This window comes from Callospermophilus lateralis, unplaced genomic scaffold (assembly GCF_048772815.1).
Source record: "Callospermophilus lateralis isolate mCalLat2 unplaced genomic scaffold, mCalLat2.hap1 Scaffold_43, whole genome shotgun sequence".
NCBI lineage: Eukaryota > Metazoa > Chordata > Mammalia > Rodentia > Sciuridae > Callospermophilus > Callospermophilus lateralis.
The window spans coordinates 1990687-2002794 of NW_027514380.1; the positions used below are offsets into that span (position 1 = coordinate 1990687).

At 34.7% G+C, this 12108-nt stretch overlaps 1 protein-coding gene across 12 annotated transcripts in view; it reads right to left on the reverse strand.

Annotated features, from left to right (window-relative positions):
- LOC143640649 (uncharacterized) overlaps positions 1 to 12108 on the reverse strand; it is a 48861-nt gene that overhangs the window by 9956 nt on the left and 26797 nt on the right. For 10 of the 12 annotated variants that reach the window (XR_013155057.1, XR_013155052.1, XR_013155053.1 and 7 more), the window contains 2 exons: positions 8211 to 8362; positions 2991 to 3200 (listed from right to left, as the gene is read on the reverse strand). Coding sequence is in view for 1 of the 12 variants with exons in the window: in XM_077108304.1 (XP_076964419.1) it covers positions 3063 to 3200; positions 8211 to 8362 (290 nt within the window). In the remaining 11 variants the exon portion in view is untranslated. Of the gene's footprint in view, positions 1 to 1952; positions 3201 to 6194; positions 6257 to 8210; positions 8363 to 12108 lie in introns of those variants that run through there. The other 2 variants (XR_013155058.1, XM_077108304.1) reach the window with 2 other exon arrangements.

Consider the following 12108-nt stretch of genomic DNA (forward strand, 5'->3'; position numbering starts at 1 on the left):
GGGCAGGCCCATCCTGGTCTAGCTTCTGTTGTCCATGCCCATCCTGCAAAGATGTCCACTACCTCAGCCCAAGAAGAACCAGAAGCTTCTTCATTCAGGCCCAGGAGAGTGCCTGGCCCCTCAGGGGAGAGGATGAGGAACTAGAAGCCACCTTGAATAGACTCCACTGCAGAGCCTGAGGAAGGTGACCTTGAAGACCCAGACAAATCATGTCCAGCATATTTCTGAATGGATGGGAGTTCTGCACCTGCCACCTTCCACAGGTCCCTCAGGTCCTCCCTTCGGTTACTATTCCATCTAATTGTTGTCCCCACCTGTCATTTGAGTCACCTGGAAGTGTCTGAGTCTCCAGTCCAGGAGTGGAATGGGTGTTCCTGGGTGCATTTCCTTCCCTTAATGCTGACCCCGCCCATAGCCAATTTTATCACTCTTTCCTAATTTACAGGGATCTTCGTCCGCAGCCCAGTGCAGCAGCAGCCTGCATCTCCAGGAATGAGGGACCTCTGCTTTCCCCAAGGATTTTCCCACAGTCCTCTGTTGACAGCCACACCCACATCAGATCCCATCCCCCACCTCCATCTTTTAGATACCATATCCAATATAATTTCATCATTTTGAAATAGTTTGGAGCTTTGTCTTAATTTAGGTATTTTCCCTCTTATTTTCTTTTAGTCTTTGCTTTGTTACTTGTTTGAGGTTATTTTTCTGTTTGATTTTCCATAAATTTTCTACTTTTGCTTCAGTGAAAAAAAAAAAAAAGAAAAAGAAAATGCAGACCAGCTAGACACTCTAGGTTGGGCTATTTCAGAGTCTTGCTAATACTGTTTTAACTGGAATCCTCTTTCATCCTGCCCTCCCAGTTCTAATCATCAGCATTAAATGATTAAACGTGTAGATCACTTTGGGTTATATGGACATTTCAACAATATTAATTTTTCCAATCCATGAAGATAAAATGAATTTCCATTTATTTGTGTTCTTTTCAATTTAGTTCTCTCTCTTTTTTTTTCTTTGAGTTCCTTATATATTCTGATATTAAGATCTTGTTGGGTAAAGAATTTGCAAATATTTTCTCCCATTCTTTGGGTTTTTTCTTCATTCTTATTTATAATCTTTTGCTGAAAATGGTCTTTTTAGTTTTATAGTATCAGATCTTACATATGTAAGCCTTTAATCCATCTCAAGTTAATTTTTGAATGTGGTGTGAGAGAGGAATCTAATCTCATACATCTATGTGTGGACATCTAGATTTCTCAACAGCATTTACTGAAGAGGGTAATTGCCCAAAAGCATGATCTTGGTGTCTTTGCCAACAATTTGATTTTAAGTGCATGAATTTATTTCTGGGTTTGAAAAATCCTGTTTTATTAGTCTTTGTCTATATTTGTGCTAGCACCACAGATAGTTTGGGTCACTATAGTTTTATAATATATTTTGAAGTTGGATTGTGTGTCCAACTATACCTAAAAAATATATTTTTTAAATTAAAAACAAAAGACTAGTACTAATGTAATGACAGAATCTGGAGTCTTTATCTTGGACCAACTTTTACAAAAACAAGGTTATTGTAATGTGTCTTTAAGACAATGACTTTATGGCCTAAAACATATTAATAATGACATGTTCCTATTGAGATTTCACTCTGTATTCCAAGGGGAGATGCTTCAGTTATAGCATTTTAAAACATAGCCAGAGAGTAATATAGTTCCATAGCAGTTAGGAATAAAATCTACAATTTTTTTGAACATGATTAAATCTAATTTTAAAGTAGATTTTGAAGGTTAAAAAAAAGAAATCTACCTTTGCTCCATGATTTTATCTTTATTATTATGATTTTTATAACTATTTCTATGATTAGTTTATGATTATTATTTTTTGGAAGCTGGAATTTAGTAAGTCATCTAGAAATGCTCATATTGAAGCTCTTAAATGCTAGAGGCCTATCAGTTCATGTTCGTATTGACTGATATTTAGTATTAGAAATGAAATGAAGTGAGACCTGTACTGAAAGGACATTGTAACAATACACATGACTATTCTATGAAAACAGAGGGGCTTACTCATCCCAGAGGGTTACTCTAGATATTAAAAACCCTGAATCCACTAGGATAAAAAGAAAAAAATGGACAAATTATTTCTTATTTCAATTACTATGGTACTAAAAACCAATCAGCTCGCACTATGTGTACTAATATTCTTAGAGGACTAAATAATTAATTTTGGTGTCAGAGGATACAGAAAAGAGCATAGTAATTTAAAATAAAACTACTGTACATTTTTGGTCTGTATGAAATTCACAAAGCTCTCTCATATGCATTATAATGAAGTAAGCAGCTAGATGTGGCAACTGAGTCTCAGAAAAGCTTAGCATCTTATTACAATTCAATAGAGCTAAGAAGGAAAGCTTCAATTTCATCTGCATCTGGCCTGTTGTGGTTCCTATACCAAAGTGCCTCTAGTGCGGTACTTCTCAAACTTTAATGTCCTTAACAATCATGTGTACATGGGGGGACTGGGAACGGTAGAGCATTACCTAGTATGTGTGAGGCCACTGGATTCAATCCTAGGTACAAGAAAAAAACAAACAAAAACAAAAAAAACAAAAAAAGATCAAGTGGGGCACCCAAAAGAGCTTCAGTTTTGCGATTCACTCAGACCCTGAGATTCTGATTCAGTCATTCAGTAGTGGGGCCAAGAATCTATACTATAAAGGCACTCCAGGAAATTCTGCTAGACTGAGTGTGTAAACCACACTTTGAGAATAGTACTCCAGGCAATATATGATTATGTAAGGTGGATATTCTGGGGTTGAAAAATGGCACATGAAAACTGACTGACTACTGTCAAAGACTGACTCTTGCTGGTTAAGGCCAGTTGAGAAAGCAGGATTCATGAATGACACAGACACATTAGTAATAGAAAAGATATGTGTGGTGGCATATGCTGGTTGTTGGTGCCAAATATTTGAGAATGGAGACCAAATACTATACCTTGTGGAACACAAAGTGGACTCTCTGCAAGCTGACTTGGAGCACATACTCCTGATCAGCGTGCAATCTGATCTATTTGTTGTCATCTCGTTTGTCTGCAGTCAGAGTTGAGACAGAGAGTTCATTGTGTCCTTCAGCTAAGTCATTCCATGAGCCTTTAACACTGATGCCAACATCTATCACTGGCAAATGAGATAAAAAATTCCATGCCTAAAAAGAAAAAAGGAAAAACAACAAAAAAATGTCACATGGAGTAATCAATTAAGAAATAGTGTAATTTTAGAAAAAATCAAACTTTTAATTTTGAGATTAATTCTGAATTAAATGCAATTGAAAGAAATAATGGACATCTTTTGCGTCATTTACCCAGTATCATGCAATGGTGGCATTTTTCAATACCAGGATACTGACATTGACACAATGCACTGATTATTCAGGTTTCCCTAGTTTTTCTTGTACTTGTACATAGGTGAATATATGTAGAACAGTGTTTTTTAAAATCTTCTTTAAGTTTTTTTTATAAACCAAAAAGTTATTATCTAAACTTTTAACTTATAAATGCCTCTTCATATTGAGTGGTTATTGACTATACTAAAAAAAAAAAGAGGGACTAAAAGTTTTTATTGTATTTTTTTAAAAGAGAAGCATCTATTTTAACATTTATGTGACTTTTAAGGTAGAAAACATTACTTAGCGATATAAAGGAAATCTGAAAATAAATCTGTGATGCAATTGTTGATGTCAGTATAATCCACTGACACTTGTCATATAACACAGGGAATCCTGTAAGACTAGGGTTCCTTGTAGAAACAAATAGGTTTTTTTGGCATTATCATGCTGAAAGTACCAGTTAAAATCACACATATTAAAAGAGTAGAAATATTTTACCAACTTTATTCTTGCCTTTTAAATTAAAAGATATTTGTGAGTAATCAGTATTCCAATAGTACATGCTTAACAATGCTGAATGAACAAATGAAAGAGTGACTCTTATATCCACGGAAAGTATATAACACAATAAACTTTAGGACTAGGTAACTGTAACCTTTTTTTAACATTTACAATTATGTGGTAATGTAACTATAGGTCAAGACAACTTCCTTTTTAACATTTATTTATTTTTTAATTGTAGTTGGACTCAATATCTTTATTTATTTTTATGGGGTGCTGAGGATCGAACCCAGGGCCTCACACAAGCTAGGTGAATGCTCTACCGCTGAGCCACAACCTCAGCCCAAGACAACTTCTTAATAGCTGTTTTATCAATTGTTATCTTCTAAGGTCATTTTTAAAGTTACACAACGAGTTTAATTTTAGTTTTCCTTTTAGTTCTTTTATATATGGTATGGATTTCCTTATAAGCTTTAATTTTCTGTTTGCTAAGACTTTAGTGTTGCTGGTATATATAATCAAACGCAGTAGCCCTGATGAACCAAACTATCACTTAGGAATTAAAAAAAATAAGATAAAAAAATAGATCCAATGCAAAATTTCAATTCAACTCCAATCCTGTAACTTGTCTTGTGAATTTGAAATTATGCCTACAACTAGACTTCTGAAATTGAAATTGTCAAGCTATAAAATGTACTTCAAGTACAAATGATGGTCTATCTCCTACTAGAACCAAAAGTCACTGAGTTCAGAAGCTGCACTAATTAATATTCTAATATTGGCCGACACAGAAAAGTGGTCGAGGGAACACTTAAATATTTAATTTCTGCAAAACATTTAATTTTGTGAAACAAGGAAAGTAATATTTACCACACAAAGCAGGACTTCATGTTTTTGTACTCATACCATTAAATTAGTCACCAATATGATGTTTTCTGATATTAGCAACTCACTGAGATTTTTCTTTACAAAGCTTCCAAATGTCTAACTGGCTTATATTTACATATGACATCTTTTTGTAGGACTTATTATTATGTTTTAACTTATAATGTGTACAAATATATTTATTTGGTATATAGGTATATTTATGTATATAAAACATGAGCTTTTTAAAAGAAACTGCTAAGATATTTCAATACCAGCCAAACAAATCTATCTGAGGATTAATCTTCATCTATTGAATCAGGCAAGAGCACTTCCATGCATACAATTATTTAATTAGCAGTCAAATCCTCTGCCAGTCAGCAACCATTCCAGGCATACTGATGGGGTAGGAGATGCAAATCTCATAGTCGTACTGCTTTTTCTCATTACTACTGCAATTAGCACTTAAATTGATGCTTTAAACATACTAATTTCTGGAATAATTCAGGATTTGTATGTTACCTGGGATCGCCTCACTGCAAAGCCGATACCAGATTGCTCTGCAAAATTGATGCACTTTTGAGCCAAAATAACCATCATCATATCAGACAGAGCCAATTTGCATTTGGTTTTAAAGATAACAGAATGGAAATTTATGCAAATAAATTAAGTAAGTTTACCTGTGAATTCTCCCTGAACTAATTATAACAAGTCTTGTTCAAAAAAAAAGTTTTACTTGGAAAGAAAAAGAGACATGCTTTAAAAGTTTCTTTAATATTTGTACATACAAATCAATATAATCATGTTATAAATCCTGAACATTCACTTTTGACACATTTAGGGTAAAACTGCTTAAGACTTAAAAGGCTAGAAAGCCAAGTATCTGGCATTGTTCATTTGGTTTTTGGCCTTCCAAAGATTGTTTAGATTTAACTTTCCTCATAAGTTACATAGTGAACAAATAATGGGTTTATTTGAAAGAATCTCTTTGAATCTAGGAACAATAATGTAATTAAAATAAGAGTGGAACATAAACAAGTAATTGAAGGAATTAGATGAAAATATACCCTACCATAAAAAGGGCAAAACTCCCTAGAAGAGATGGAGTAGGCTCCTGGGTAATGCAATCTGGTGATGGAAAGGTTAAATGGAGCCTTCCAAAGCAAGCTTGAAAGCCTTATACTGAACAAGTTCTCATAATGCCAGTAATGTTATTAATCACTATTACTATCATTTCGTCAATTATTATTCTATGACAAGAACTATATAAAGCAGTTTACATAATACTATTTTGCTTAACTTTCATAAGAATGTCATAAGATATATATAATGTTTCCATGGTTAGTAAATGGCAAAGACAGAATTTAAACACAGGTGGGACTGACTTCAAAACCCACACCCTACGTTAGAAAACTCTTGGTACAACTTCACAGAGCAAGGCGTCCTTACCTGCTTTGTTTTGGTGGCCTGTAGCTCCTTCTCAACCATGGAGCTGAATATATGGTCTTTCCCTACACAGGCATGAATCAGTTCAGAGTGGCACTCAATGGAAGTTTGGCACCTAGCACGTGAGCACTTTATAACTGGTTTCCATTTCCTTAGAACTTATATCAACACCAACAAAATAACTCTTTCAAAGCACAAGTTAGATTTTCTGATAACATTGGTGTGTATGATATTAACAATTGTTAAAAATTAAGATATAACTCTTTATAGGCCATTATATTAAGTTTTAAATATTGCCTAACATTCTTTATATCAACCTAAGGCAGTATCACTATCATTGTATGAAATCTGTAAACTGTAAATAATGTATCAGGTTCAGTAAATACGTAAAATAGTTCATATGCAGTGGATGTCTTTCTATAGGAAGCACCAATGTGAAACAATGTTTCCATGGAGATAAAAGTGCTGATGTGAAACCTTGACATGATTTTGGTGAATGTGTGCAAGTGTCAACTATAATTACTTGAATAAAATTTTAAATTTTAAGTTTGGGGAGCACAGAATTTAAAGTACACTTTGGAGATCTTTGAGATAATTTTAAGTTGTGCCAGATCACAGGAACACAAGCCACCTAAAAGTTATAGTAAGAAGAAAATATAGTCGAAATTACATTAATATTGAATTTTTAAGGGTGATAAGAAAATTGGAACAAATCTCCTACACCCTCCAGCAGATTCCCTGATAGATGATGCTGTGTGAGGTTGTGCCTTTAATGTGCTTTCTATACTGCTGAAATCCAACTCACATAACCTTCAGAACCTTACCAGAAGAGTTTCTGACAAGTTGTACATATATCTACCTTCTCTCCCTGCCACCTGTTGCTGCTATGGCTCACTCTGTGAATGTGTCTGTTAGTTTCCAGGGACATCCTATGGTAGGGACTCAAGCATACCTGTCACCCTGTCACCCAGAACACTTGATTCAAATTAGGGATTTTTCTTAGGGGACCCCAGGTGTTCCTGAGGTTCTTGTTGGCATCTGTACTTGGATGGTTTAAATAACTGTGATCCTCATGCAGCTGACAAGAGGTAGAGGGTGAATGATGGCAAGCCAGACTATTTTGGTTATCTCCATAACTGTGAAATAACATTCTGTCTGCAAGGTATCTCAACTGCTGTGAAACATTGGTGTGAAAGGATATTTTCATTTAAACACTGTCAATCTAGCTTGTATACTGTACTGTTCTTTTCCTTGTTGAAACATTTGTAGCCATGTATGTGAGACCTAAGGGTTGAATTATTCGATACTATTATAAACTCAGTACAGATTATATCTTGAACTCCCACTACACCTGACTATCTAGTTTTGGACATTTCCGATCCATAATTTACTATTTTTTAAAAACATTTTCTTTTAGTTGTCATAGGACACATATCTTTATTTTATTTATTTATTTATTTTTCTGTGGTTCTGAGGCTTGAACCCCGTGCCTTGCATGTGCTAGGCGAGCCCTACCACTAAGCCATAACCCCAGCTCCCCATGGTTTACTTTGGACAATGGATTTCAGATCCCTCAGTCTCTTCTACATAACAGAAGCTGCCTATATATCTTGGTTTTAGATCACAAAGCACCTTAATAATGTTTTCTTAAATAAAGCTGATAATGTAAAGGAATAAATGCAGTTAAAATAGAAACATATTTAATATTGCAAAGGGAGAACACACAATTTAGGTAGGAGAAGGTTAAAATGAATTGTGGTTCATCTTGGTACTGAGGGCAGGTCTCCTTCTGGGAAAGGGGCATTTTTAAGCCAAAGAATCAATATTGTAGGCACCACATGAAATTCCAGTGTCTATATGTATTTTAATAAGGGAAATTTGGGGAATCTGGGGGTGTAGCTCAATGGTACAGCCTGGCATGCATGAAGCCCTTGGTCTGATTCCCAAAAATACGCACTCCTCCCCCAAAAAATCCATTAAAAAACTTTAAAAAATTACATTGCAAATTAAGACAATTACCTGAAAAGGTGAAGATGGTGCTGTTCTATGTTTGGTAGTGTAAGAAGAGAAGAATCTTTTAACCACTGGCCCTGGATCAACATCTGAACGAGGTTGCTGGTATTCAGGGCAGTCACCAGCCAACCTTGCTTTGCAGCCACATCCAGCATTGCCTGAATAGGCAAAGAGCACATGTTACAAGAACATCAAGGCATTCACCCTCTCCCATTGGAAATCTTACATTAGCTTTAACAAAACAAACAAAAACAAAAAATCAATCATTTTATCACTAAATTACTATTCATCCAAATAAAAACAGAATAAACTACAGTTGGATGGGGAGAGCAAAATGAATTTCCTGTAACATCCTACAAAAAGTCAAACCCTAAGCTAATTTTAAGAGTAAAAACTCATTGTACTTTGAAAACAAATACTTAATAATTCACTATATCAAGAATACTAGTAGTTGCATTTCTTCTTTTTTAAAACAATTCTTTTTAGTTGTTGATAAACCTTTATTTTATTTATTTATTTATACACAGTGCTGAGAATTGAACCCAGTGCTTTATGCATGCTAGGTAAGTGCTCCACCACTAAGCTACAACCCCAGGCCCTTCACAGAGTCTTTTAAATTTGAAAACTATTTATGATGGTAAGGAGAGAGAACGTTTTCTTGTGAAACACTCATTTTCCCCAAAGAGCAAGTTAGGAATAGAATCTTGTTCTCAATGAGAATAATACACCACATCCACAATGACAATAATACACAAAGGGGCAATTGCCAGTGGTACATGTGGAATGATGGAGAGCTATTCATATCAGTCTATACATTTAATCCAATGTTTTATGAACAAACAAAATGCTGCATTTGCTTAAAGCAAAACTAAACAGTGAAAACTTATTAGTTTAAACAGTGAAATCTTAGAAGTTTACACAGGCAAAGCCATTTCAATTAAATTAGATTCTGGAGAATGCTGTCTTAAAGACACATAAGTTAATATTATGATCTTAGGCAGTTATTTCGTTCAGTTTTAAGACTCCACTCTTATTTTTGGATGTACCTAGCAAAGCATTACAATGATACTTTAATGGTAAACATCTCACTGACAGCAAAATATTTAAAAAATATTGAACAAAAATCTATTAATTTTGAAATAATTTTAAGCTATTCTAGTAAAATCAATTTCCTGTACTTCTAAGAATTTTGATAGAGACACATTCTTCTTCTAAGTTGCAAATTTCCAATTCTGTGTTTTCTAATTTACAAAAAGTAAACTATTTTAATAAATTTGTTTAAACTAACCTATGATCTCTTTATATACATTGCAGGGAAATAGAATAAAGTTTTTGCATACCCTAATTAGTGTTAAAGGATGGTCAAAATGATTTTTAGTACCTGCTAACCTGCTAGTTATACATCATAAAGCCTGAATGTTGGTGTAATAAACATATGTCTTTATGTGCATGTATGACTGTGTGTACACATATGAATGTACATATTTATGAATCCAGAGAAGATATATTTATATTTTTCTTTACAAAGAAGAAAAATGCACTTTTTCTGTGAAGTATACGAAACAAGCAGCTTATGATAAATATATGCTACATACAGAAAAAAGTAGTTCACTAGTTGTAACTCTTGAGACTTGCTAAGGGAAAAGGAAAAGGAAAAATTAATAATTATACCTAATTCAATATCATAACTTGTAATGCGGAGTAAGTATGGCAATTTTACGTGTGATTTTACATTACAACTTGACTGGAAATAAATTCCAGACCAAAAATTCACATACTAGGAGAGCTGAATGAATGAACCATATGCTTTTAACTTTGAAGTTTTGACGATAAAGTTGAAAGATTGCATAAAATTTATGAGACTTCCCCAGAATTTTTCATTTTATGATCCAGATGTGAAAATTTAGGAAAAAAAGCAAAATAAGTGCTTATCATGTGAAGTAAATGAAAGGCCATATCACGAATTGAAAAACTGTTATCTTTTATTAGTTTACAGAAAAGGCAGGTGGGTAGATCAAGAATCCGGGATGATAAAAGGTTTTGAGGTTTGTGTGGTGAACCAAATGCTATTCCCCTTTTCTCTCTGCTCACCCCGCCCTGGTGCTCCTGTTGTCTCCTCCCCACTACTTGATAGTGACGCTCCTTGTCTCTGCTGGAACGTTATATAAATTTCCTTTATTATCAATCTCATAATTTTCCTTTCATTTGTACTTTATATTTTTTCAAATTGAATTTTTAAAGGGGTAAAACTGGTCATGTCATTCCCCTGCTTAAATTTCTTCAATGCCATCATTTGGTCAGGAGAACAAAACTAACATGTCTCTCTGCATTACAGATGGTCAACACCCCACTATCTATTTGGTCCTTGATTTATCTGGTCCTTACTTTTCTCTCTGGCCATCCCCTTGCATAGAGCACTAGAAAATTACTGGTATTTTTTTCACATTTACCCTTGCTTTTATTTATTTATTTTGTAAAACAAATATCATTCCTTTTGTTCACCTGAGAAATTCCTATTCATTCTCTGGGTCTAGCTTAAACACTACTGATATTATGAAACATCACTGATTCTTTTTTTTTAGAGAGAGAGAGAGAGAGAGAATTTTTAATATTTATTTATTTATTTTTAGTTTTCGGCGGACACAACATCTTTGTGGTGCTGAGGATAGTACCCGGGCTGCATGCATGCCAGGCGAGTGCGCTACCGCTTGAGCCACATCCCCAGCCCTTCACTGATTCTTTCAGATGGATTTAGTTCTTTCTCTATGCCTTTGCTGCTTTTGAGGAATGCCATCATTATTATAGCATGATTTTTTGTTTACACATTTGTCCTTTGAACTATAGGTTCTTTGACAGCAAGAATCTGGAATTATTTTCTATAACTCCAGCCCTAGCAAAGAACACTAAAAAAATACCTGTTCTACTAAAGAACACTGGAAAGCCCATGGTACATGCTTATAATCCCAGTGGCTCAAAAGGCTGGGACAGGACGATTTTAAATTCAAAGCCAGCCTCAGTAATGTAATTAAGGTCCTAAGCATCTTGGCAAGACCCTGTCTTAAAAAATAAAAAGGGCTGGGGATATGGCTCAGTGGTTAAGCACCTCTGGGTTCAATCCTCAGTAACAAACTAAGAAAAGAATATAGGTTAAAAAATTATAAGAATTATAATAAATTCTGCCTAATTTACTGTACAAAACTGAAGATAAAACACAAGTTTTGATGTCACACACACACAGAGATTTGTATCCTAATTCTGTCCCATTTATAACTCAGGAAGATCACTTTACCCTACTGAACCTAAGCTTCTCACTAATAGAAGGGTGTCATATTTCACCTCCACATGCTTTCTTTTCCAAGAAGCAAGATACTTGCAGCCCTGCCTGGCCTAAGTGGACAGAATGTCACATTCTTTACCAAACTATCTGTTAACTGCCGAAGAACAGATCCTGAAACTTTGGGAGATAAAAAAAAAATCTGTAATCCAATTGGAACGGGTCAGCATGGGTGAAGGTGATCTGGAGTTGTCATGACAATGGAAACTTGAAAAATTCAAGAGGTGAACCTGGCCGGGAAGCCTGGCTCTTGCCCCTGGCAAGACCCCTTGCTATGACACTCGTAGGCCTGATTCACTCCTTACATGTTAAACTGCCTGGTCCAGTTTGTTACGTCATGCCTAAAAGCAACAAAACTAAAGATGGTCCTGACTTCTGAACAGGAAGACCTTAAATATCCAGCTTTATAAAGGTTGATGCCTTATATGATACAGACAGGCATCAGAGAGGGAAATGAAAAAGAAACATTGGTTTACACTACATTACATTACTTTACAGTTTTGGTCTTTGTAAGAGTGTTACTTAATTACTGGTCCTTGTAAGAGTGTAGTTTAAGTGCTAGTTTTTTTT